The sequence below is a fragment of the Neophocaena asiaeorientalis genome, unplaced genomic scaffold, assembly GCF_003031525.2.
Source record: "Neophocaena asiaeorientalis asiaeorientalis breed wild unplaced genomic scaffold, Neophocaena_asiaeorientalis_V1.1 scaffold36, whole genome shotgun sequence".
Classification (NCBI taxonomy): domain Eukaryota; kingdom Metazoa; phylum Chordata; class Mammalia; order Artiodactyla; family Phocoenidae; genus Neophocaena; species Neophocaena asiaeorientalis.
In genome coordinates this window covers 8,101,726-8,128,630 of record NW_020174149.1, presented here as the reverse complement: position 1 = coordinate 8,128,630, position 26,905 = coordinate 8,101,726, and the positions used below count along the sequence as shown (strand labels likewise).

General features: G+C 41.9%; 1 protein-coding gene and 1 long non-coding RNA gene across 3 annotated transcripts in view; one reads left to right on the top strand and one right to left on the bottom strand.

The window, feature by feature from the left end:
- The window catches only part of GARS1 (glycyl-tRNA synthetase 1), a 40,380-nt gene extending 26,688 nt beyond the window's left edge, over positions 1-13,692 (bottom strand). The window contains exons 1-6 of one of the 2 annotated variants that reach the window (XR_003004517.1): positions 13,394-13,669; positions 6,737-6,838; positions 5,756-5,858; positions 4,586-4,727; positions 3,277-3,365; positions 2,505-2,581 (exon numbers count right to left, since the gene is read on the bottom strand). Coding sequence is in view for 1 of the 2 variants with exons in the window: in XM_024754986.1 (XP_024610754.1) it covers positions 2,505-2,581; positions 3,277-3,365; positions 4,586-4,727; positions 5,756-5,858; positions 6,737-6,838; positions 13,394-13,615 (735 nt within the window). In the remaining variant the exon portion in view is untranslated. Of the gene's footprint in view, positions 1-2,504; positions 2,582-3,276; positions 3,366-4,585; positions 4,728-5,755; positions 5,859-6,736; positions 6,839-13,393 lie in introns of both variants that reach the window. The other variant, XM_024754986.1, reaches the window with a different exon arrangement.
- Positions 13,634-26,905, top strand: part of LOC112406254 (uncharacterized) — a 57,513-nt gene continuing 44,241 nt past the window's right edge. Inside the window, exon 1 of the long non-coding RNA XR_003004518.1 lies at positions 13,634-14,836. This is a non-coding gene — a long non-coding RNA (uncharacterized LOC112406254). The remainder of the gene's footprint in view (positions 14,837-26,905) is intronic.

Genomic DNA, 26,905 nt, shown 5'->3' with positions numbered 1-26,905 from the left:
TTAATTTTTTATTTATCTATTTATTTTTGGTTGCATTGGGCCTTCATTGTTGCTCAAAGGCTTTCTCTAGTTGCGGCGAGCGGGGAGCTACTCTTTGTTGCGGTGTGCGGGCTTCTCATTGCCGTGGCTTCTCTTGTTGCAGAGCATAGGCTCTAGGCGCGTGGGCTTCAGTAGTTGTGACGCACAGGCTTCAGTAGTTGTGGCTCACGGGCTCTAGAGCGCAGGCTCAGTAGTTGTGGCACACGGGGCTTAGTTGCTCCGCAGCATGTGGGATCTTACCGGACTAGGGCTCGAACCCATGTCCCCTGCATTGGCAGGTGGATTCTTAACCACTGTGCCACTAGGGAAGTCCGTCAATGCCTTTTACGTTTTTTAAATTTTTTTTTTTTAAGTTTATTATTTATTTTTGACTGCATTGGGTCTTCGTTGCTGTGCGCAGCTTTCTCTAGTTGCGGCGAGCAGGGGCTACTCTTCATTGCAGTGGGCGGGCTTCTCATTGAGATGGCTTCTCTTGTTGAGGAGCACGGGCTCTAGGCGCATGGGCTTCAGTAGTTGTGGCTCGCGAGCTCTAGAGCGCAGGCTCAGTAGTTGCTCCACGGCATATGCGATCATCCCAGAACAGGGCTCGAACCCATGTCCCCTGCATTGGCAGGTGGATTCTTAACCACTGCGCCACCAGGTAAGCCCCCTCAATGCCTTTTAGATAAACTATCATGCTTCATAAAGCTAACAAGGAGTCACAGGCACTAACACGTCCAGAAAATGCCATTATGTGCTGAAGCAACAGATGCAGCTCTGGCCAGGGAATCCACTGAGGCCATTTCTGAGTATCAGGCCGTTTCCATGGGTTCCTAACATTTCACTAAAGATTAAATTGACAGCTATATACAACTGACCCTTGAACAACACATAAAACTTATAGCTGACCCTCTGTAACTGCAGTTCCCCTGCATCTGCAGATTCAACCAACCACAACCCGTGTAGTACTGTAGTATTTGCTACTGAAAAATAGCAGAGTGTAAGTGGACCTAAACAGTTCAAACCCACGTTGTTCAAGGGTCAACAAATGATACAATATGGCAAATCAAAACCCAAACTGTTCTCCTGGAACACGTATCTGAGATGAAACAGAAAGTGCTCAAACTATAAATTATGACTTAACAACTAATTACTTCCTGTCTCTGACAATTTATTTGGAAATGAACAAAACTGTTAAGATCAAAGACACTCAAAGACATGTGCACACAAAACTTTAATAAGTCTAAAATTCTGAATGGGAAACAGAATAATTTAAGGGTAATTTGAGGTGCTTTTCATTTCTTCTTTCTTATAAAGGTCATGCCTTTGGAAAAGGAAGGAAATGAGAAATGAGGGTGTGGCCACACAGTATCAAAGAACAAGAATTGATTTTCTAAACCATGAGTAACAACACTAAAGCAATGAGCTTCAAGCAAGGGATAAAATATACTTCACAAGGTTCAAAATAAATTGGCAGATGAGTCAATAGCCAGATTAAGAGGTTGTTCAATTTAAATGAGGAAGGAGAAAATTTCTCAGCTAATGTTGGAAAGCTAGATACCACGGAGGAAAATCAGCATGTTTAAAAAAATTAGGGCAACAGTGGAGAAGTATCCAGTAATTTTCATGAGAGAAAAGCAGAGTTAGAGTCCTACATTCATCCTCATTTATATACCAAAGTAAAGAAAAAATATATAAGCACAGCACTGGTTGTTGTTTTCTTTTATCCAAGGAAGTAAAAAAAGTTTAAGAGGTGAGCCCTGGTGGACCTCACGATCAAACATGGTGCTGGAGAAATGTACTTTGCTTAAAAGGATGGATGAGGTGAGAAATCAGCAACGTTCACATACAGGCATGTTCAACTTCCTGGGGCAAAGGTGTGCAGTTTTCATCATATTTTTAATGTAGTATGTGACCTAAAAAAAGGATAAGAACTATTTCTGATATAGAAGGTATTTCTGCACTTGGTAAAAGTCAGAATAGATGATCTCAATGCCTTTCCTAAAACTTGTCAACTTCAATACAAGTTATAAAACTAAAGGTCTCCAGGAAAAGCAGGGGCCTGCTCCATCAGGTTCTAAAAAGCAGCATATAGTCAGGGACAGTGCAACCAGAAGCAGATCAAGTGGCTGATGAGACAGTGCTCATATAGATATCTGCCCTAAATCTCCACACTGAATGCTATCCATCATTAGACACTGTCCTGGTTTTTGCTATTAAATCCAGAAAACTGGTTTCCAAGGAGAGAGAACTAATTTCACGTCTATTTACATTGACTTGCTAGTTTGACAGAAATAAAGGTTAGCCACAAAAGGCTGACAGAGAAGAAAATAAAAATGCAAAAAGAGATGATATGAGGGACAGAAGGTAAACTCTCCTTTTTTTACTATTGTGACCAGGTCAGCACAATATGGAATTCAACAGTTATCAAATGCTGAAAGACAGACAGCACCTACCTGGGTTATTGCGATCTCTCAAGTACTCACCTGGGCCAAGACACTTTCCATCTCTGATTTCTTCTCAGCAGAACACTTCTTATCAGACATCAATTTCTGTAAATGAGCTATATGAGAACAAGTATTAGTACATGTCAATTTCAATCAATGGGAAAAAGGACAATGTACTTTTTTTTTTTAATTTTATGTATGTATGTATGTATGTTTGGCTGTGTTGGGTCTTCGTTTCTATGCGAGGGCTTTCTCCAGTTGCGGTGAGCGGGGGCCACTCTTCAACGCAGTGTGCGGGCCTCTCACTGTCGCGGCCTCTCTTCTTGTGGAGCACAAGCTCCAGACGCGCAGGCTCAGTAGTTGTGGCTCATGGGCCTAGTTGTTCCGCGGCATGTGGGATCTTCCCAGACCAGGGCTCGAACCCGTGTGCCCTGCATTGGCAGGCAATTCTCAACCACTGCGCCACCAGGGAAGCCCCAGGACAATGTACTTTTGAGTTTCAATGTTGGGCAGGTAAAAAAATGAAACTAAGGATAATGTTCTTAATTTATATGAATCCCATGGTTGATTTTACAGGGACAGTCATGATATTGTCTTGATTCTTTCCATGACTTAGAACTTCTAATTATCTGTATATAACTTTTTTTTTCAATAAGGGACTTGTTCTGTATACTTAAGATCTGTGCACCTTACTCTTTATATGTTATGTCCCAAGAAAAAATTTAAAAACTTGAGAAAAAAGTTTAATCCAAACCCTTTATTTTGATCAATCCTACTTGAAAGGTTATTTATCTGAGATGAAGAACCATACCTTTCAATAGATGGTCAGCACGAAAACACTCTCCATTTTTTACATCTTTCACCATGAAGTCAGCAAATTTGTCTACATGGCCAGAAGTCCTAAGTTAATAAATGCCAAGCCAATTAGTCATTTTCATACAAATTAACCCATAAACTTTACCTTATAAGACAATCTCCCTTCTATATATTTATCCAAAGTTTACATCTGTGTATCTGAAAGATGGAAGCTCCCATATCTATTATGATATATCCCCTGGTAGATAAAAATGTACACCAAAGAAAATTCTTCCTCAAATCTATTCCCACCCTCTCCCCAACTTCTTCCTCCCCTTAGGAAAAAAAATACTAACTAGATTACACTTTTCCACAAATTGTCATAAAGTCTGTGCCACTTTGCAGAATCAATAAATCCATGCCTATCCCATTATTATTACTGATCTAAGCAAAGGCCAAAACCATGGGGAATTTGACTAGCCGAGACTTTGTGATAACTCAGTATAGACACTGAACCTTAAGGAAAGAGTTTTCTGCCACTGAAACCTGGTTGGACACTGGCATTATCTCTGTACAGCTATTAGTGGGGCAAGTAGTTAAAGAATAGGCTGTCCTGATCCATCATCAAGAATTCAACTTGTTTTAATTGGCTGAAATTAGGAGAGAGCCTAAACTATACAAATAGCGAAAAATAGCTCTTTAACAGGCAACATTAAATGAATGAAGTGATGAGATACAAAATGTAAGAATTCCTCTTTCAGTTTCATATTTGAGAAATCCTGACCTGCTTTCAACAATGTTGGTAGGAATAATCTAAATTTCTGCACTGAAACATCAATACAAATAGTAGAGTAGCATTTGATTTACAATATATACACACCTTTGCCCAGAGCTTCCATGAATTTATACTAAGGAAATAATCAGGATATACATAAAAATTCATCTATTGGGATGTTCAATGTAATCAAACATAAGAAACAACTGAAATGCCTACCCTCATGCACTAGTTAGGTAAATTATGGCACGTCCATAAAAAGAATACTATTCTGTCATTAAAAATACTTCAGAAGAATACTTAATGACATAATGTTCACCTATATTATGTGAAAAAAAGCACTGTGCTACTAAACGCACATGAACTTAAAAAGACAGAAAGGATAAATACAACATTTTTAACATGGCTACCGGTGGGCAATGAGTATATATTTTCTTTGTTTTTCTTTATTTTCCAGATTTTCACAATGAACAGGGGTAGTTTTTTTGAATCAAAAAGTTACTTAAGTATGCATATTCAAGAATGTCAACCCTCAAAGTAGAGACCTTACTTTAGAACTGGCTCAGGGGTGAGCATGGTGCAATCAATCTCCAGAATCTGTTCCTCTTGGATGAAGTGCTGTCTCCATGTCTGAATAATATTGTTTTTCAAAGCACATCCAACTGGCCCAAAATCATAGAGACCGCTAACACCTGCAAAATATGACAGGAAAACGGGTACTCTACCTTGTCACTCTGAACGAATCAAAGCAAGCAGATGTGAGAAACTGATACTTGTAAGGCTTCACATACTCCCTAAAAATGTATTCAAGTCAACACTCCAAATCCCTTAATACTGAAGAGCCTTATTTCCAGGTAGCTGACAGAAGTAAAACTAAAATGGTCTTACTCCATTAACTGCAGTGTTTCCATATTTGAAATTTCAAGTAGGATTAGCAAAAAACTAAAAGCAAAAGAAGTTCCTCCATATGTAAGAAACAAAATGAAAAAGCAGATTATAGAAATTAGAAAATAATTTGCTGCATCAGCTGAATAACAATGATCTCAAAGTTTAGCACCCAATTCTCTAATTTATTCTTGGGTATTTGAGCCACTATTTAAACCTCAAGAAGTAAGACATTTAGAGATCTGCTCAGACTAAAACTCAAATCAAGTTTCAGTGGCAAAGTACTGAAAGTCTAATATTGTTGCAGTAATCTCTGTTAACTATGAAAAATATGAGTGAATTATACTTGTCTACATAAATTCATACAGTGTTCAGAAAGACGTAGAGATTTATCTGCATAGCCATGAAGAACGTTTTCTCCTGGCAGTTGCCATAATGAATAATCTAGAAAGTATGGTTTACCACTGCCCTTGTGGGGAGCGGTACAGTACAGTCAGCCAGTGCTAGAATGGCCCTCTACTGCTCTCAGGTCTTCACTGGCATTTTAAGAAGGGTCTGATATGTACATGGACACATCAAACACTTAATATCTGGGCCTCTCCAAATTCCCTAAGTCTTAATGGAAAAACGCTATCTCCAAAAATAAATAGGGTTGAGGGAAATAAGAACTGATATCATGCCAAATGAAGGACTCTAAACAAATGAAAGCAAGATATCTATCCCCTGCTTTGTGTGACCTGAAACTATTAGATGTCAAGCCAGCTGTGGTTTTGATTTAAGAACAATATTAAAGCCACTAACAACACAGTTTTTCTTTCTCTCATTAATCCCCTACCTCCATAAATAGCAAAAGCTTGATCGTAGAAAAACCTCCTCTTCAGGGTATCTTCCATTTTCCCTCTGTCTACAACATCATCTTTGGGCTGTAACGCTAGCTCCTGTAAGGGATTTTTAAAGAGCAAATATGTGATTGAACGAGTGAGTGGGAATTTCAATTTATACATGTGAATTTACTTCATTCCTCAGCAGAATTCACTATAAAATTTATCAGACAAGATTTTGATACCCTTAAAACAAAAGAAACCTTAGGGTTTTTTTCCCCTTTGAGTTACAGAAAAGATACTTTTACTTAATTATTTAGGAAAGTATACGATCATTTCCAAGATTACAAGACTAAGCTTACTTAGATGCAGATACTGATAAGCCATATCTGAATTTTTAGTGGATCCCTGTAGCAAAATAGCGACTTAAAACTCCAAACAGGAAATCCCCTGGTGGTCCAGTGGTTAGGACTCGGTGCTTTCACTGCCGGGGCTGGGTTCAATCCCTGGTTGGGGAACTAAGATCCCACAAGCCACGCAGTGCAGCCAAAAAAAGAAAAAACTCCAAACGATTTCAGTTTGTTGATGGGACATTTATAATTTGAAAAGTTTGGAAGCAGGTATCAGGTGACTAGAACTTTTCCTTAAAAGAAAATAATTTAAAACAGCATAACCATTATTTGCAGGTATAGGAGAATTCATAAAGAACACAATGCCTTCCAGGGAAATTCATGAAACATAACCAGTCTAGGATTTGAGTCTGGCGGGGAGAAGGGGTAGGTCAGGGTTGAGGAAGGCTTTGTAGAGAAATTCTGAATTACACGTTGAAAGGATGAAGAAGAGGAGGAGGAGAGGAAGACATACTGGATAAATAGAGATAAAGCAAATGTTACTTGTTCAGAAACTTTTCTAGGTCTCTCCTGCCCAAAGAGACTAAATAAAGATAAACAACCCTATACCTACTTACATTCCTTTTTGAGGATCCTGAGACTCACCTTTGCTTCCAGAACCCTCTTCCGGGCTTTGAGCTCAGCTACTGCTTTGTCTACATCGACCTGGGGTGCTTTATCTTCTTTCAGTTTTCGCACAAGATCTCCCTAGCCAACAAAGAGAATCTGTATTCACAACTGGTTTCAGAAGTCAAGAAAAGTTAGGAATGGGTTTTTAAGCATGCCTTTTAAAATGAATCCGTGTAAGAATGAGGAAATTCAAATGTTTATTATGTGAAAGGTCATTATGAATAACTGTAGGTCGTTGCCCTCAGCATTTATAATCTAGCAGAATATCCAAATACAAGTACATAAATAACTATGCTTGCAGGGTGATTATTACTGGTTGGTTTGTTGTTTTCTTTGTGGGGAGGAGACAGACGGTGGAGAGAAAAGCATTGATAAAAAGTAAAGAGCAAAAAAAAAAAAAAAGTAAAGAGCAATGTAACTACTGAGAACACAGAAGAACCAATAAACAGACTACCCTCTCCTTGAATCCCTCTCCTTTCTTGTGTACAAAAAAATGACTATCTTAGTTTTCCACTTACTTCTCTGACCATTTCTTCTCAGTCACTACTGGCTAATCTTCCTTTGCCCTTTATTGTTGTAATTTTTTCCTTGCTACTTTCTTTAGCCTACTTTATTCACTTCCAACAACCCTGTACACTGATTTTATTACAGCAATGTGGTGGAATAGGCAATCTGAGAAAACAAAACACTATCACACGGTTTGGGAAACTTCAAGATGAGAAGTTAAAGTTATCAAATTAATAGAGCCCTTGGGTGCCCAACAGAAGCAACTGCTCTCTAAAGGAGTAGACCTTCCATAGGCCTTTCAGGATTTTCACAGATCAGGGTTTCCAAAACACTAAACTCAAAATTTAAAAATCCATGAGGAAAGAAGCCACCATGTGTGAGACTCAGCAGAAATGACAAATAACAAAATTAGATCCTTTAAAAGTATGAGAATGACCAAATATACTTTTTAAATGCTCAAGATGTTTAAACTAAAATAAAAGGAGGAATCAACAACATGAGCAAAGAACAAGAGAATATCAGAAACAATCAGGGGACTTGAAAAAGAACCACACAGATGATCTGGAAATAAATCACTGAAGTTCAAAACTCACTGGACAGTTTAAATAGCAGATCAGACACAGCTGAAGAGAGAATTAGTGACCTAGAAGAACGACCTAAAGAAATTATCCGTGGATAACTTCCATCCCATGCAATGTAGCAGAGAGACAAAGTTGAAAATACAAATGAGGTAATGAGACACAGAGAAGAGAATGGAAATGGGACAGATGTCCTCCTTATTCCCCTCTGTACTTTCAAACTAATTCCTCTTTTCTCCTTCTAAAACTCCAGCTTCTTTGAGGAGCCTGTCATCATCCTTTCTCCCTGTTGTTGATATTTTCTAAGCTCCTGCCTATTTTCCCTCATTCAATGACAGTCCCCCTCTCCTGCAATTCATTCTACTTTAGAATGTCCCAGTTAGGAGGTGAAAAAGCTGTTTAAAATGATCTCAACCTAGAGCCTAACTCTGCTTATATACCATGAGAAGAATTTTCCCAGTTTTAACATACACTGAATTCTCCAGGAATGCACCCAGGAAAATGTAATTTAAAGGAAGACTAAAATCAACTATACTTCAGTTTTTTTAAAAAAAGGAAAATTGTACCTTGTTTTGTTCAGAATTTTACAAAGTTGTTATTATTTGAAATAAAAAAAAAAACCATGTGACCACAGGCTATGCTGCTGTCCTGAGTAAACAATACAGTATATATACCTTTATCAATGCGCACTTACGGCAACCGCATTCACAGTGAATCTACGTAGAGGTATACGCATCTGCTTAAGTCAATATAACTTCCAGTGGAGTCATACCCCCAAATCTACATATTAAAATAATATTATTTTATTATAAATTACTTTTTATTTATTTGTATTACATTTAGAGCATTATGCGTACACCTATCTTTCTTTAATTTATGTAGATATTTCATATGAATTTCATTACAGGGTAGTAATGGAGAATTCCAAAACATCTGGTGTAAAAGGGTACACTGGGTCTGATATAGTTGAGAACCACTGAATTGGTTCTTCCTCTCAATCTCTTACTGTGTACAAATAAATCTGGTCTGTTATTATACTAGCAGTTTTTATTCTATTATCTTGACCTCTCTAGCTAAAGCAACATCCTTAGTCACCTTCTAACTTTAACTTCTTTATTACACGTACAATACCTGAAATCACCCTATCAATTGATTGGCTTCTTTATTTACACGCATTTTTAATGACAGGTGATCTGTCCCTGTCATTATAAAGCAGGCTCTTTTAAGACAGGAACTCTGGCATGTCAATTCTGGCACTCAAATATTTGTTGCCTGCTATCACAACCTAAACCTAGCACACCGCTCAGCACTTAGTACTTGGTAAATATCTACTGGCTTATTCTTTACTCATTCAGTGGTTCTTTTCCCTTCCTCTACCCGTCAGAACACTTATCTCATAAATGTTCACTAATAGTGCTTTTTGATGGGGATAAGAACCTTGTGAGGGTCTGTGTTCTGAAAAGAGAGTGGCAAGCAGTTCTTTATGAATGTCTTAAAGAAGTAAGCATGCAGTTCTTTTGAATACCTACCCTTATGTGTCAAGTATTGGCACTCCCGTATTTTCTTTGGGAGCTTTTCAAAGGACACTGGGTAAGCAAGGCCACAAGTAGGTAAAGGTAAAGGTAGGAAGAATTTAAAAATTTTAAAATTAAAATGTTTTCCTGAATCATTTTTCTGTCTCTTAAAGTTCAGGCATAGAATGAGGCACACATACATTCAAGGATAGGTTAGCTATCAACAGAAGCAGTGGGAGAGTGAGGATTCCTACACTGAGTTAATCACCTCTAAAAATCTCAGTGATTTAAGGAAATAATTGTGTTTACTCTGAATAATGGAATAATTAAAACCATGATTTATAATGATTTAATTGTGTAAACAAAAGAATTGGAGGTGATCGAAACATGGAAAGCAAGTACTTAAGGATTCCTAATTTCTAATTATTTTCTTCCCTCTTTCTTCACCACCAACTATAGTGTGTGTGTGTTGAATGAAACCGATGTGAAACATCATCAATATTTCTAAATTACCTTTAAGAAACATCATCTAGAAGCTTAATTCCTGCATAAATTCTTACCATAAAGACATATATTAGAACTAAGAGTCTGTGATTATAAAGCAGAATACTTATTAGGTGAGAAATCACTTCAAGGGATCTTTTTCATGCATCCGTCATATATATCATGATGCATATTCAGTTGGCCAAGGAAAAACAAGAAAACATTTCCTCACCTTTTTAAGATGTTTGGCTTTACACATATGGGCCTAGAAGGTTCTTGTTAAGATTAAAAAGTTAATTTCAGATTTCCAAGTTTTATAACCATTGACAAAAACTTCATAAACTTATCATTTGTCCTTTGTGGATTAAGCAACAGTTTTAATGGGCACTCTCAGTTCAGAAAATCAAAGCAGAGAAAAATCCAGGGCTCTAAACTTTCCCAAAATTGAATTTTATTATGGGCCACAAATACTATCAGCTGCTTTTTGAAGTGACAGTCTCACTTCACTCATTTTCTGGAAAATGAATGAATGCACAATACCCAAGACTGAATAACAATTTTTTGTCAGACATTTTAGAGTGTTTCATTCTTGCAACTCGAACAATCATAAGTGCTCTTCCTCAATCATCATATGTGGGTATGCTTTATGCATACTTCCCATTTAGTCACACAGAATATTAAAAAGATGTGTGCACAAAGGTCCGAATTTAATAAAATTAATAATTCTTATTGGGACTTCCCTGGTGGTGCAGTGGTTAAGAATCCACCTGCCAATGCAGGGGACGCGGGTTCGATCCCTGGTCCGGGAAGATCACACATGCCGCGGAGCAACTAAGCCCGTGTGCCATAACTACTGAAGCCCACTCACCTAGAGCCTGTGCTCTGCAACAAGAGAAGTCACCAAAATAAGAAGCCTGCACACCGCAATAAAGAGTAGCCCCAGCTCACCGCAACTAGAGAAAGCCCGCGTGCAGCGATGAAGACCCAATGCAGCCAAAAGGAAATAAATAAATATTTAAAATAATAATAATAATAATTCTTACTGCTTTTTCAAGGATACTCTAAAGCAAAACTGAGGTTTTGTTTTGTTTTTTTTTTAAACGTGTGAGAGTGTGGCAGAGAATATAATGACTTGGCTTAGTATCCCTGACTTGATTAGTGCTCAGGGCCAGCAGTTCTACTCACCGTGCTTTGCACCATCAGTGCAAATGTCAACACAGTGAAAAATGCAAATAACATTCTTAGTTTTATTATGAAAATGGTTTTGACCTTGGAGACCTCCAAGAATTTGCAGACCACACTTTAAGAACCACTGCCCTAGAGCAATAGTTCCCAAACAAGATACTCCAGGACAAAGTTTTCACCAATATGCAGTAAAACGGGGAAAAAAAAGAAAAAAAAAAGACAATGTATTAGACCTTTTTTCAAAGCTAAACCTGCTAAATATAAAAGACTGTTCTTTATTCTGAGTTATGGTCTGTCCTTTCTTTGGTATTAAAATATACTTTCTTTTATGAAATGAAAGGGGAAATAAGATGGTAGTTTGTTGATACATTTCAGTCAATCAACAAACCAAATCATTAAAAAACAGCATCCACGTAGCATAGCAGATTGGGAAATTTATATGAAATACATATTTATCTGAAACACATGCCACTAACAGGACCAGTTATTAAGCACCTTAAAAAATCCCACTCCAAGGATGCCTTCAACTGCACAAACTTCACAGTAGAAGTATGTAGAATGAGAAGAAGTGACAGTGTGTCTCATTTCCTCATATAAGCAAACAAAAACAAAAAAACCAAGAAAAAAAAAACGGTTTAACTAGATGATCTTTAAATTCCCTTCCAATTGACCCTGGAATCAGTGCGATTCAAAGTTCCAGGTAGTTAACTAATATATGTGTGGTCCTGGAAAATTACGGAAAAAAACAAAAACTAACTTACATAAACTAACTTACATATTCAAAAAATACCTTTAAGTACCGAAAAACTAACAATCAAGCCAACATAAACAATACACAAGATAGTAATAACATCGGAAGGCTATTCCATCATCAAAGTTTACTTCAGTTAACTAGTTCCACAGTCTTACTACAGATGGATAATTTGCACTGCAGTTCCAGGCTAACGTGGCAGAGGGAGGGGTTTGGGTGTATGTTTTTCCAAATTAGATGTATTCTCCCTTCTAAAGTGAAGTGAAAAAAAAAAAAAAGTTGAGAGCTAGAGAAAAGACAAAGGAACCACACCTAATTTCATTTGGGAAGGGTGGGTGGAGGGACATGGAGAATAAGCATTCACAGAGCTTTGGTATCAAGAATAAAGAAAAAAGTAAGCCCATAGTGAAATTTCAAAATAAAACACTACTGAATCAGTCAGGCTCAAACTAGAAAGAAGTAGATAAAGTGGCAGAATTTGCCGAATTTTCGGCAGCTCTGCCCCAATGAATTATTTCCGAGGGAGGGATCCACCCTCCATAGCTAAGGCTTATTGCATCAGGCGCCCGTGCAGGAGAAACCCATTCGGTGTTCACTACTAGGTCATCAATCCTCGGGGTCCTATTCCGAGCTTTTGGCTCTACCTGACTGGATGTGAGAATCCCTTTGAAATAATCTTTTCCTTGTCCTCTCTAAATTCTGATACTCATGCAGTGCCCTAGTAAAAGGAGGCCTGTATTAAATCACCAAGCTCCCCAGCCCATGAAACCTCCCTCCCTTCCGCAAAATCAAATTTCAAAATGTTCCGTACGAAGGATGGCTGACTTCACCGAGTCACTCAGGGACATTTACAGCTTCCCACGTTTACGATCTGAAAGCTCACTCGTTCTGGGGAACCCAGAAAAGGTGACAGAAGTGAAGGACGATGAACTCACATTATTAGAAACGAAAAAAAAAAAAGTTCAACACCTCCCCACATCCACGTTTCAACTATTTTTATTTCCTCAACGGACCATTCTGCTAACTAAGCACCGAATGAAGGAAGATGTCAAGGAGGAAACACTATTCAAAGCATCCTGAAGATTAAAAAACAAGAGTCAGGCAGTGAGAAGAGGAGAACCCGCAGCTTCGGCACGTAATTGATCAGGGAAGAATTAGGAATCTCGCCACCCAGGAAGCACAAAGAACACAGCAGGGGCTGGAAATCTGCAGTTGAGGCTATTGAGCTAGGACAGGAGGAGAAGCAAAGGGTCACAGATCCCAGCCTCATCGGAGAAGCAAGTGGTACGGGCAGTAACAAAGATTGGGAAGGGAGAACCGATCGCATGAAGAGGGAGGCAGAACGTCAAGGGATCCGAGGAAATCACCCCAGGAGAGGGGAGGACAGGGGTCCACCGGAGGGAAGGTGACCGGCGCACGCGGGGACTTGGTCCAACGTGGGGAAGGCGAGGAAGATGCCTAGAAACCAAGAGCTTCCAGAGAATGAAGGAGAGGGATAATTGGTGAGGTGGACCGGTGCCCGGGGAAGAGAGAGAGAGAGAGAGAGAGAGGAGGAGAAGGAGGGGACCAGGGAGAGGAGAGCCGGGGCTGAGGGGAAGGTGAAGAATGCCGGTACCTGCTGGCGCACCGCTAGCCTGAGAGGTGCCAGCACCTCCTCAGCCCCCGCACCATCCATGCTGCTCCGGGAGGCGGCAGCGGGGAACGAGGTCGGGGCGCGGGCTGGCTTGCTGATGGGCCGGCAGGGCAGAAGAGGAGGCCGGGCCGGGAGCCGGTGCGGCGGCGACAGCAGCAGAGCGGCGCGGGCGGCTCTAAGCAGCGCCGGGCGCAGAGAGGGCATGAGACCGCTGCCCTGGGAAGTCCGGAGGGGGCGGCGGCGGAAGCGGCGCGCGCGCCCAGGCCGGGTGCATGATGAAATCGCCGCGTAAACGCCGCGGTGCGCGCGCAGCCGCACATTCCCCACCCCCGACGCGGCGTCGGGTCGCCACCAGCCGATTCGACACAAATTCCCGGAAGGACCCGGAGTCCCTCAGAGCCCCGAGAGGGCTTACCCCACCGTGGGCGCACGGGAGGGCAGCGAGGTCCCAGGTAGACTTCCCCAGCGAACAGATTTGCACGATTATGCGTCAGTGGGCCTTCAAGGACGCAGCTCCATCCGACACATGCTGACCGAAACTCACGAGGACCTTCAGAGCACAGGCTTGTACAGGGGCACTGACGCCCTGGCTGACCGACGGGAGTACACACTTCTGTTTGTGTTCTTTCGCCCCCTGGTTCTTAAAGTCTCATTAGACATCACATCAGATAAGGACTTAGACTCAGTGTTGCTCAGCTCAGATGATCCTCCGATAAGGAAACAGATCGAGAGGTTAATGATTTGCCCACCTTCACCCATCCATGCCTTCCAATGTCAAGACAAAAGTTGCGGAAAGGAAGGGCTTTTTGGAGAAAGTCAGTGCTGACCAGCCTTTGAAGGGCGAACAAGATTTGAATCAGCAGAGATGAGGAAAGTCTAGGAAAAGATAATGTGCCAGAAAGTGGGGATGAGCGTCCAGGTGCCTGGGATTCCCTCTGCCTGGCCTTGCTTCAGCTGACCTCCCTTTTGTAGTTAGGCCCCCGCTGATGGACCCTCCGGAAATGGCTTCTTCCCTCCCTCCTGCCCCAAGGGCGGGTTGGCTGCAAAAGCTGAATTCCCTTTCTACAGAGGGAGTAGAAAAATAAAGAATGTATTAGTTATAGAAATAGCATTGTACACACCCACCAGAATGCCTAAAATGGAAATGATGGAAAGTGCAAAGTGATGCTCTGGGACTCTCGCACACAGCTGAGAGGAATGGGGATTTGTACAGCCACTTTGGAGAACTCTTTGACAGTGGCTACTGAAGCCAACCATACACACCTTATGGGTGACCAGCAGTTCCACCCTAGGAGTATACAAGAGTAGACAAGCTCAACAGAGTGAAGTCACCTTTCCCAGAACTGTGAAATTTCGTATTACTTCTCTTCCTGTTCCGGTTTGTGGTTCTGGAGAAGTACACACAATTTCCCATAAGCAGAGCAGGTACAGAACGACCTTCTGCAATATTAAACAATTTGTATTTTTAAAACTTTTATTTCAAGATTTGATATTTACTAGTCAGAATTTTTATTTGGCTTTATTCTAATAGGTAATTTAAAAAATTTTAATTGAAGTATAGTTGATATACAATATTATATGTTACAGGTGTACAAGACAGTGATTCACAATTTTTAAAGGTTATACTCCATTTATAGTTATTATAAAATATTGGCTATGTTCTCCGTGTTGTACAATATATCCTTGCAGCTTATTTTATACCTAATAGTTTGTACCTGTTAATCCCTTGCCACTATATTGCCCCTCCCCCTTCTCTCTCGCCACTGGTAACCAATAGTTTATTCTCTATATCTGTGAGTCTATTTCTTTTCTGTTATAGTCACTAGTTTGTTTAATTTTTTAGATTCCACATATAAGCGATATTTTAGTTTTTTGAGAAACCTCCATACTATTTTCCACAGTGGCTGCACCAATTTACATTCCCACCAACAGGATATGAGGGTTCCCTTTTCTTCACGTCCTCACCAACATTTGTTATCTGTATTCTTTTTTTTTTTTTTTTGCGGTACGCGGGCCTCTCACTGTTGTGGCCTCTCCCGTTGCGGAGCACAGGCTCCGGACGCGCAGGCTCAACGGCCATGGCTCATGGGCCCAGCCGCTCCACAGCATGTGGGATCTTCCCAGACCGGGACACGAACCCGTGTCGCCTGCATCGGCAGGCGGACTCTCAACCACTGCGCCACCGGGGAAGCCCTGTTATCTGTGTTCTTTTTGATGATGACCATTCTGGCAGGTGAGAGGTGATATCTCATTGTGGTTTTGTATTGCATTTCCTTGGATTAGCGATGTTGAGCATCTTTTCAAGTGCCTGTTAGCCACCTGCTTTTCCTCTTCGGAGAAATGTCTATTCAGTTCTTCTGCCCATTTTTTTAATAGGGTTGTTTGGGTTTTTGCCTTTTTTTTTTTTTTATCTTGAGTTGTATGAGCTGTTTATATATGTTGGATATTAACCCTTTAACAGTCATAGCATTGCAAATATTTCTCCTATTCAGTAGGTTTCTTTTTGTTTTGTCGATGGTTTCCTTTGTTGTGCAAAAGCTTTTAAGTTTAATTAGGTCCCATTTGTTTATTTTTGCTTTTATTTCCTTTGCTTTAGGAGACAGATCCCCAAAAAATATTGCCACCATTTATGTCAAAGAGTGTTCTGCCTCTGTTTTCCTTTAGGAGTTTTGTGGTTTCTGGTCTTACATTTAGGTCTTTAATACATTTTGATTTTATTTTTGTATATGGTGTGAGGGAATGTTCTAATTTCATTCTTTTATATATAGCTGTCTGATTTTCCCGGAACCATTTATTGAAGAGACTATCTTTTCTCCAGTGTATATTCTTGCCTCCTTTGTCATAGATTAATTGACCGTAAGTGTGTGTGTTTATTTCTGGGCTCTCTGTCCTGTTCCACTGATCTGTCTGTTTTTGTGCCAGTACTATGTTTTGATTATTGTAGCTTTATATAGTAAAGTCTGAAGTCAGGGAGCATGATTCCTCTAGCTCTGTTTTTCTTTCTCAAGATCGTTTTGTTTATTCAGGGTCTTTTGTATTTCCATACAAATTTTACAATTATTTGCATTTTTAAAACTTTTATTTCAAAATTTGATATTTATTAACCGTAATTTTTATTTGGCCGTATTTTTTAATTAATTAATTTATTTTTGGCTGTGTTGGGTCTTCGTTTCTCTGCGAGGGCTTTCTCTAGTTGTGGCAAGCGGGGGCCACTCTTCATCGCGGTGCGCGGGCCTCCCACTGTCGCGGCCTCTCTTGTTGCGGAGCACAGGCTCCAGACGCGCAGGCTCAGTAGTTGTGGTTCACGGGCCCAGTTGCTCCGCGGCATGTGGGATCTTCCCAGACCAGGGCTCGAACCCGTATCCCCTGCATTGGTAGGAGGATTCCCAACCACTGTGCCACAAGGGAAGCCCCTTGGCTGTATTTTAAAGGTAATTTTGAATTTATATTAATAGTTTTCAATATAAAAAGCAATTAAAATTTTTACACATACTCTTAGTTACATTTTTGTGTATGTTCAAATTCTGTACACTTTGAATACAGTTACATATTTTTAAAAATTCTTTAGGTCAGTAATATCTCATCTGTGTTCATGTGAGGATAGTCTCATCACTAGTCTCCAAATCTATCCTTTCCCTGCTCCAGTTCATCCTCCCCACTGCTGCCTCAGTGAGTATTTCTAAAAGGCAAAGCTGTGCTTGTTACACCTCTGTTCAGGACACCCCATTAGGTCCACATGGCCCTTAGTAGAATTTCCTAAGTGGTTTTCCTTAGGAAACTACTTCTGCAAGACAGTAATAATGGCTTATATTCTTTGAACGTTTACTAGGTACCAGTTAGTGTTCTGAGTTATCTCGTGTAATTTACTCACCAATCCACTGAGACAGGCTACATAATAATTCCCATTTTACAAATTCAGGATTCAAGACACTAAGATATTAAACAGCTATGGTCACACAGCTACTGAGAGTGGAGACCAGAAGGAATATGAGGCTGGGGCAGGGAGTGGAGGGGAGTGGCAGTTTTGCCATGCAACTCATGAAGCTGGTGAAGCTTTTAGTGGGCATGGGAACCTGCTCATTTGGATGCACTCTCTCAAGGCTCTGGAAGAGGCCCTAGCACTGTCTACATGTGGTCATATTTTTTTCTTTCATTATTAAAGTTCTTTATTTGAAGGAGTGAAATTTGCATACATTGTAATGTACAAATCTTAAGCATAGTTCAATGGATTTTAACAAAGGAATTCCCACTTATAAACCACATCCCAAACAAGATAATGAGCGTTTCCCTCACCTCACAAAGTTCCCTCCTGGGCTCTGTTAATACCCTCTATTGTTTTGTCCATTTTCTATTACATTGATTTCTACTTTTATCTTTATAAATTTTTCCTTTTACTTAATTTGGGTTTAAATTGCCCTTCTTTTTCTGGCTTCTCAAGGTAGAAACCTAGATAATTTATTGTAAACCTTTCTTCTTTCCTAAATCAAACATTTAAAACTATAGATTTGCCTCTAAGTACTGTTCTAGTTGAATCCCCAAAATTTGATTGTTGTTTTTATTTCCATTTAGTCCAAAATTCTAATTTTCCTTATGATTTCTTCCTTGTCCTATTAGTTCTTGAGAGGAGCATAATTTAATTTTCAAATAGCTGGGGCTTTTAAACATATCTTATTATTTTTAGAATTACTTTCTAGTTTAATTCTTCTGTGGTCTGGGAAAAACTTTTGAAATTTGCTGACTCCGATCAGTTTTATGACCCAACATATGGCATACCTTGGTGACCGTTCCATGCCTTAAAAAGAACATGCATTATGCAGTTGTTAGGTTTAGTGTTTTATAAATGTCAGCTAGACAAGGTGGTTCATGATGCTGTTCAGATCCTCTTCATTATTAATTTTTTTGTCTACTGGTTCTATCCATAACTGAGAGGATGTTAAAATCTCTATGATTGTGAATTTGTCTATTTCTCCCTTTAGTTCTGTCACGTTTGCTTCACATATTTTGAATTTATTCAGCACATACACATTTGTAATTGTTACATCTTCTTGCCAAATGACATTTTTGTTATTCTGAAATGTTCATCTCTAAATATACCTCTTATCTTTAAACCTATTTAGTCTCGTGAGTATAGGCAGTCCAGCTTTTTTATGATTAGTGCCAATGGCCAATGCAGAGCTGAATCCTCCTACCGTAAGCCAAGTGACTGAGCCACCTAGGAAACAAGTTCCTAGCCCCAGTCTGGCTTTCAGATGACTGCAGCACCAGCCAACATCTTTTTTTTTTTTTTTTAATATCTTTATTGGAGTATAACTGCTTTACAATGGTGTGTTAGTTTCCGCTTTATAACAAAGTAAATCAGTTATACATACACATATGTTCCCATATCTCTTCCCTCTTACGTCTCCCTCCCTCCCACCCTCCCTATACCACACCTCCAGGTGGTCACAAAGCACTGAGCTGATCTCCCTGTGGTATGAGGCTGCTGCCCACTAGCTATCTACCTTACGTTGGGTAGTGTATGTATGTCCATGCCTCTCTCTCGCTTTGTCACAGCTTACCCTTCCCCCTCCCCATATCCTCAAGTCCATTCTATAGTAGGTCTGTGTCTTTATTCCTGTCTTACCCCTAAGTTCTTCATGACATTTTTTTTTAATTCTATATATATGTGTTAGCATACGGTATTTGTCTCTCTCTTTCTGACTTACTTCACTCTGTATGACAGACTCTAGGTCTATCCACCTCATTACAAATAGCTCAATTTTGTTTCTTTTTATGGCTGAGTAATATTCCATTGTATATACGTGCCACATCTTCTTTATCCATTCATCCGATGATGGGCGCTTAGGTTGTTTCCATCTCCGGGCTATTGTAAATAGAGCTGCAATGAACATTTTGGTACATGACTCTTTTTGAATTTTGGTTTTCTCAGGGTATATGCCCAGTAGTGGGATTGCTGGGTCATATGGTAATTCTATTTGTAGTTTTTTAAGGAACCTCCATACTGTTCTCCATAGTGGCTGAACCAATTCACATTCCCACCAGCAGTGCAAGAGTGTTCCCTTTTCTCCACACCCTCTCCAGCATTTATTGTTTCTAGATTTTTTGATGATGGCCATTCTGACTGGTGTGAGATGATATCTCATTGTAGTTTTGATTTGCATTTCTCTAATGATTAATGATGTTGAGCATTCTTTCATGTGTTTGTTGGCATTCTGTATATCTTCTTTGGAGAAATGTCTATTTAGGTCTTCTGCCCATTTTTGGATGGGGTTGTTTGTTTTTTTGTTATTGAGCTGCATGAGCTGCTTGTAAATTTTGGAGATTAATCCTTTGTCAGTTGCTTCATTTGCAAATGTTTTCTCCCATTCTGAGGGCTGTCTTTTGGTCTTGTTTATGGTTTCCTTTGCTGTGCAAAAGCTTTGAAGTTTCATTAGGTCCCATTTGTTTATTTTTGTTTTTATTTCCATTTCTCTGGGAGGGGGGTCAGAAAGGATCTTGCTGTGATTTATGTCATAGAGTGTTCTGTCTATGTTTTCCTCTAAGAGTTTGATAGTTTCTGGCCTTACATTTAGGTCTTTAATCCATTTTGAGCTTATTTTTGTGTATGGTGTTAGGGAGTGATCTAATCTCATACTTTTACATGTACCTGTCCAGTTTTCCCAGCACCATTTATTGAAGAGGCTGTCCTTTCTCCACTGTGCATTCCTGCCTCCTTTATCAAAGATAAGGTGTCCATATGTGCGTGGGTTTATCTCTGGGCTTTCTATCCTGTTCCACTGATCTATCTTTCTGTTTTTGTGCCAGTACCATACTGTCTTGATTACTGTAGCTTTGTAGTATAGTCTGAAGTCAGGGAGCCTGATTCCTCCAGCTCCGTTTTTCGTTCTCAAGATTGCTTTGGCTATTCGGGGTCTTTTGTGTTTCCATACAAATTGTGAAATATTTTGTTCTAGTTCTGTGAAAAATACCAGTGGTAGTGTGATAGGGATTGCATTGAGTCTGTAGATCGCTTCGGGTAGTAGAGTCATTTTCACAATGTTGATTCTTCCAATCCAAGAACATGGTATATCTCTCCATCTATTTGTGTCATCTTTAATTTATTTCATCAGTGTCTTATAATTTTCTGCATACAGGTCTTTTGTCTCCTTAGATAGGTTTATTCCTAGATATTTTATTCTTTTTGTTGCAATGGTAAATGGGAGTGTTTTCTTGATTTCACTTTCAGATTTTTCATCATTAGTGTATAGGAATGCCAGAGATTTCTGTGCATTAATTTTGTACCTGCTACTTTACCAGATTCATTGATTAGCTCTAGTAGTTTTCTGGTAGCATCTTTAGGATTCTCTATGTACAGTATCATGTCATCTGCAAACAGTGACAGCTTTACTTCTTCTTTTCCGATTTGGATTCCTTTTATTTCCTTTTCTTCTCTGATTGCTGTGGCTATAACTTCCAAAACTATGTTGAATAAGAGTGGTGAGAGTGGGCAACCTTGTCTTGTTCCAGCCAACATCTTGACTGCAACCTTCTGGAAGGTCCTAATCCAGAACCACCCAGCTAAACTGCTCCCAAATTTCTGACCTACAAAAACTGTGAGGTAATAAGTATTTGTTGGTTTTCTTTTTTGTTGTTTTTCTGGGGGTTTGGGGGGGTTTTTTTTGGCCCTGCCCTGTGGCTTGTGGGATCTCAGTTCCCCGACCAGGGATGGAACCCAGGCCCCAGCAGTGCAAGTGTGGAGTCCTAACCCCTGGACTGCCAGGGGAGTCCCGATATTTGTCGTTTTTTAAACTGATAGATTTTGGGGTCATTTGTTACACAAGAAATAGATAACTAATACAGAGTTCTCCCCTGAATTGACCATACAAACCTTTTTCTTGAGAAGTGAGTGGCCAAACTGTTGGCCTTCAAGAGACCTTGTGGGGCTTTGACAGTGACAGTGTCACAGCAGTAAGAATAGTGTCCTCCCTGAATCTCGTTACTATGTACAGAAGAGCCAGGAACCTGTCATACAGTTGTTCGGTAAACATTTACCTTTTACTTGAGACGCAGAGGTCTCCAAGGCTTGATTTCCTGGGTCTTCTTCCCTTAGGTGCAGGCAGCTCAAATGGGGGCTAAAGCAGGGAGATGGCCTGAAAAAGATTTTAAATGCAGGGTGAGTGAACACACCCTGTGCTCCAGCTGATCTAGCTTCCTTGCTTCTCTCTCACTGACTTTCTTTTCTGGCTCCTGGGTCATTAACAAAGTTTTGCCTCAACCTCCAGCCTGCCTTAGCAAAGATTTATTTCAGCTTCTGTCCTCTAAAAATAAGGAGGCAAGATCCCTTGAAACCTGAGTGAAATCGTCTATGGCTGAGGCAGATTAGTTTATCATCAGATTAATTTCTATTTTGATTTTACTGATGTAGAAGCATCAGGCGGAAAGAAAACTGCTTCCCTTTCCTTCCCTCCTTGATTCCCAGGGCATAGTTAAAGGAAGACTTTTACCTTCTAACACTGTGAAATTAGGGGGCATGGGGAAAGATGCCCAACCTGGGGCTTGGAAAGTGAGGAGCAGAAGTGGCTAGAGTGGCAGGATTTTCTCTGAGACAGGGAACCAAGGTCTGCAGATCTCAAGAAACGGAGACCAGCAAGTGTTCTGGCCAGAGTGCCAGGGTCTCGGTGAGAAACGCTTATGCAGCACCCCTAGGGAGGCTGGATCCAAGTGCCAGGACTCCTAGCCTTTGAAAGGATTCCTGTGTTCCAGCTTGGCATGCAAGTGACCAAACGATTGGCCTTCAAGGGACTTCTTAGGACTTGTTCAGTGAATGTCCCAGCAGAGAGACAGTGGCCTACCTGAATCTTGCATGCTGCTTAAAAACCCTGGCACCTGTCACATAGTCATTCAGTGACATTTACAGAGTGCCTACTAGGTGCCAGACATTGTTCTAGACACTGGAGGGACAGCAATGAACAAGGCAGACAGACTTCCTGTTCACAAGGAGCTTACGTTCTTTGGGACCAGACTGGCAAGATAAAAATGAACTGATTCGTAAATAGTTTCAGACAGTGATAAAGACTCTAAAAATAACAAAGTGGAGAAATTGTATAGAGCATGATCTGAGGTAAAGGTGGTCTGTAGATAGATGGTCAGGCCTCTTTCAGGAGGTGACATTTGAAGGCTATAAAGCTGACAAGGAATCAGCCATGAGAAGATCTGAGGTAATAGCATTACCTACTTGGCCTGTGTAAAGAACAGTAAGAAAACCCACGTGCTTGGAATGTTGTGAGTGAAGAGGAGAGAAGCATGAAATAATATCAGAGAAGTAAACAGAGACCAGATCATATAGACCTTGTTGGCCATGGTTAAAAAAAAATTATTTATTTTCAGTGCAAAGGGAAGTCATTGAAACATTTGAAGCAGGGGAGTGAATGGTCTGATGTGTCTTTTAAGATGATCATTCTGGCTGTGTGTGGAGATTGGGCTGAAATAAGTTAACAGTGGAGGTGGTGAGACCAGTTAAGAGGTAGTTACCCATAGTTGCCCATTAGATTGCCTAGATCAGAGTAGTAATAGTGGTGATATTGAAAGGGGTTGGATTTAGGAAATATTCTGAAGGTAAAGCAAATCATACATGCTGTAGATGAGTTGTGCTGGAGGATGAAGGAGAGTCAGGAAAAGCAAATAATAAAGATGGGCTTGGGCTTCCCTGGTGGCGCAGTGGTTGAGAGTCCACCTGCCGATGCAGGGGACACGGGTTCGTGCCCCGGTCAGGGAAGATCCCACATGCCGCGGAGCAGCTGGGCCCGTGAGCCATGGCCGCTGAGCCTGCGCGTCCGGAGCCTGTGCTCTGCAACGGGAGAGGCCACAACAGTGAGAGGCCCGCGTACCGCCAAAAGAAAGATGGGCTTGTAAGATATTTTAGCATGAGCCAGTGGGGTAGATTGTGGTGTGGTGTCATTTCCTGATGTGGAGATAATTGGGAGACATGCAGGGCTCCTGCATCAGAGGAAAGGGATCCAAAAAAGAGAACATAGATTAGACTTGAGGAAGAACATGGTGAGGAGGACAGGAAAAGCCTTCAGATGCAGAAAGTGAGAGGCAGACACGGCGTGAGGTTAAGGGACCCCCCTTCTGTCGGTGTCTATTTTTCTCTGAAGGGGTAGGTAAAGTCATTTGTTGAATATGAAAGGGAAAGTGGCAGGGCTGAAATGTTGAAGAGGGTGGAGAAGGTTTGGAAAAGCCCTTGTGAAGAACAGTAGAGTAACCCTGTTGGGGAAATGTGGACAGGAGTCAGGCCAGTACTGGAGGCCCAACCGAAGGTGAAGACTGTTATGAGTTGAATTGCACCTCCCCCCAAAAAAGTATGTTGAAATCCTAACCCCTGGTACCTCTATATGAAATTAGCAGGTTCTGGGATTACCCAGAGCATCTTTTGTTCAAACAAGTCTGGTCCATCTTCACCACCTGGGTTAAATGACCCCAACGAGAGTTGGGGTAGTCAGAATACCAGAGAGTAGTCTCCTGTGCTAGACTGAGTCCTCCAAGATGCAGACACCAAGATGGGATTGAGTGTGCAAGGATTTTATTAAGAGAAACACCTCTGTGAAAGGAAAGCAGGAGGAAGCCAGGGAGACTGGGAGAACCACCAGACCATGGTGCAAGTCTGACCCGAGGGAAGGAAAGAGGGAATGACAGTTGGATGAAGCATCCTAACCTGCCACATAGTCTAAGGAAGGTTCAGCAAAGCCACTGGGAGTTCTGGAACGAAAGCTGACAGTACAGGAGTCCACTGTACTTCAAGGAACCAGCTGCCTTAGTGCATCAGCTGCACTCAGTCACCGGCAGGGAGCAGCCTGTAGGAGGCGTGCTTTAGCACAAGCTCTGTCATGGATTCCAAAGAGCAGCAGCTGTGGGAGGAGGTCCGTGAGGTGTATTCTTGCCACACCTCCCATCAGACCGCCATGTAACCCAGGTTGTTCTTGTCCTTTCTGGATCCTTTGTGTTCTAGCTTATGGAACATGACTAAAATGTACTGTACAGCACTTCCCAGCCTGGCTTAGGAGAACTCCTGTGTGTCATCCTCTACGCTCTTCCCTTTTCTGCTGATTGTCCCTCGATGTCCATATGTTAAAGACGGCAGAGCCTGGTCCCTGAGAGACTATGGGGGACAGAGCCCCTCATCCCAACCCTTTCTGATAAACTCCGTGAACTGTTGACACAAGCAAAAAGTAAGTTTCCATTGCGTTTGAGCTATGATACCTTCTGGCCTACCTGTTAGAGCAGTAAACTTGCCCTAACTACTGTGCTACCACTGGGCCACGTATGAGAAAGATGGTCAGGTTATCTGGGACACAGGAGAAGGAGGGAGAGGGTACAAAGAGCATCTGATTTACAAAAGTTCTGTGTGTACATGACTTCTTAGGAGTATGGAGTTAGGCTATGCTGGGATCACTCACACAGGCTGATGGGGAATCGTCCAGAGTGAGTGGACTGACTGGCGGCCCTGGTTCTCTTAGCCGGGTCAGTATCTGTCCAGCCTTCTGATGCCTGTACTTGAAGTAAGGTGCCCACCTTCTTTGCCTTCTCCTTCTCTGGCCATTTTTCCTCCAAGCTCAGCTGTATGCAGACTTCCCAGGAGCCCCACCCTGGCTTTCTTCCAGCCCACGCCTCCAGGATCCTAAGAGATGCTTCCCAGACCTTGGTGGGGGAGGGAGGCGGAACATGTCTGGTCTCTGTGTGACCTTACACAAGGCCTTTCCCCTCTCCAGCCTCAATCTCCCCCACTGAAAACTGGGGGAACTGGCCCTGCTGAGCCCTGGCCCCTGACTGTGTTTACTGTGGGTTTGTGAACTTGCAACTTAGGGAGACAAACCCCTAAGAAATGGAAGGACAGCAGATTTCCCTCTGCCCAGCAGAGGGGAGCATCTCCGCACAAACCAGCAGCTAAGCAACGTGAGCGCTGTGACAGCCCTATGCAGGCCCAGCTTCTGGGGCCTTCGTGCGGGAAGTAGCCTCTGAGCCAGATTTCTGAGCCCCAGAGACCCAGGCCCCAGAGAGTGACCACAGGGAAGCCCTGGAGCCCCTTCTCAGCCCTTCCTTAAGGCATCCCGACCCTCTATACCTGTCCGGCAGAGACAGGGTGGGTCAGTCCCTAAATATCAGTGGGGCTCTGGCTTTGCCAGTTAGGTGGGGAGGAGAAAGCTTACGCAAGCTGGGAAGACAAGACAGCAAAACCACACAAATTCACCAAAGCTAGCGGCTACCTCTAGGTTGACATGTCTCCAGCTGGACGGGACCTCAGACTCCCAGTTATGGTTTGAATTGTGTCCCTCAAAAAGATAAGGTCACCTCAGAATATGACCTCATTTGGAAATAGGATCAGGGCAGATATAACTAAGTTGAGTTCCTACTGGAGTAGGGTGGACCTCTACTCCAATGTGACTGGTGTCTATAAGAAGAGGGAAACACAGGGGGCAGATGGCCACGTGGAGACGGAGGCAGAGATTGGAGTCATGCTGCCAGAAGCCAAGAAACACCCGGGGCCGCTAGAAGCTGGAAGGATCCTTCCTCAGAAGCTTCAGAGGGAGCACGGCCCCACCATCACTTTGATTTTGGACTTCTAGCCTCCGGAACTGAGAGATGATAAATTCCTCTGAAGCCACCCAGTTTGGGGGACTTGGTTATGGCAGCCCCAGGAAATAGTACACGCCGCCCCACATTGCTGGGCAGAGGCTGTGCGTCCACTCAGTCCCACCTCTGCAGCAGACTTTGTTCTACGTGCACAGTGCTTGCTGTTGCTGCCATTGGGTTTAATTTTGAATTTTTGTACCTTTAGCTGGACCGCTCCTCTGAGTGCCTGTGGGCATTTGAGCTGTGGTCCCTGTTCCCACATGTCCCTGGCATCTGGGAGGGGGAACCCCTCGGCTGCCCTCCAGACCCCTCTCAGCATGGGCTGTTCATTCCGTCCCCAGGCTTCCTGTCCACGCGGGGCAGCTCTGACCCAGAGAAGGTTTTTCCGTTGCAAAAATCTGCATCCCTACAGCTTCGGCCCAGCAGTCCTTGCTGTGTCCTAGGGCCACTCAGAACCCTCTGCTCCCTCCGCCTTTAGACATTTACGCACAGGAGGCTCATCCCCTTAAAGGTTGTCTGGTCCCCGGTCCCTCAGAACGCCCTCATTGCTGTGGTTTCCTGACGGTCGCCTTACCTGGACAAGCTCCAGTTGTTAAACTTCTCTTTGTGGTTAGGGACCAAGACTAGACACAATACACCTGGTATATGTTCTAACCAGAGTCAAGAGGGCAGGAGCATCGCCTGCCTTGTTCTGAACTCCGTACCTTTGATGATGCAGCCTGAGACCATTTGAAAGGCTGTGACCATTGTGACTCCAGGGGAGAGATGAGAGATGGTCTGTTCTTTGGTCCGAGAACACTTCCACAGGTACAGGGGTGTGGTGTGAGGATGCTAAACTGCCTGCTGGAGGGAAAAAATGGTATCCATCTGGGTGCTCAAGACAGA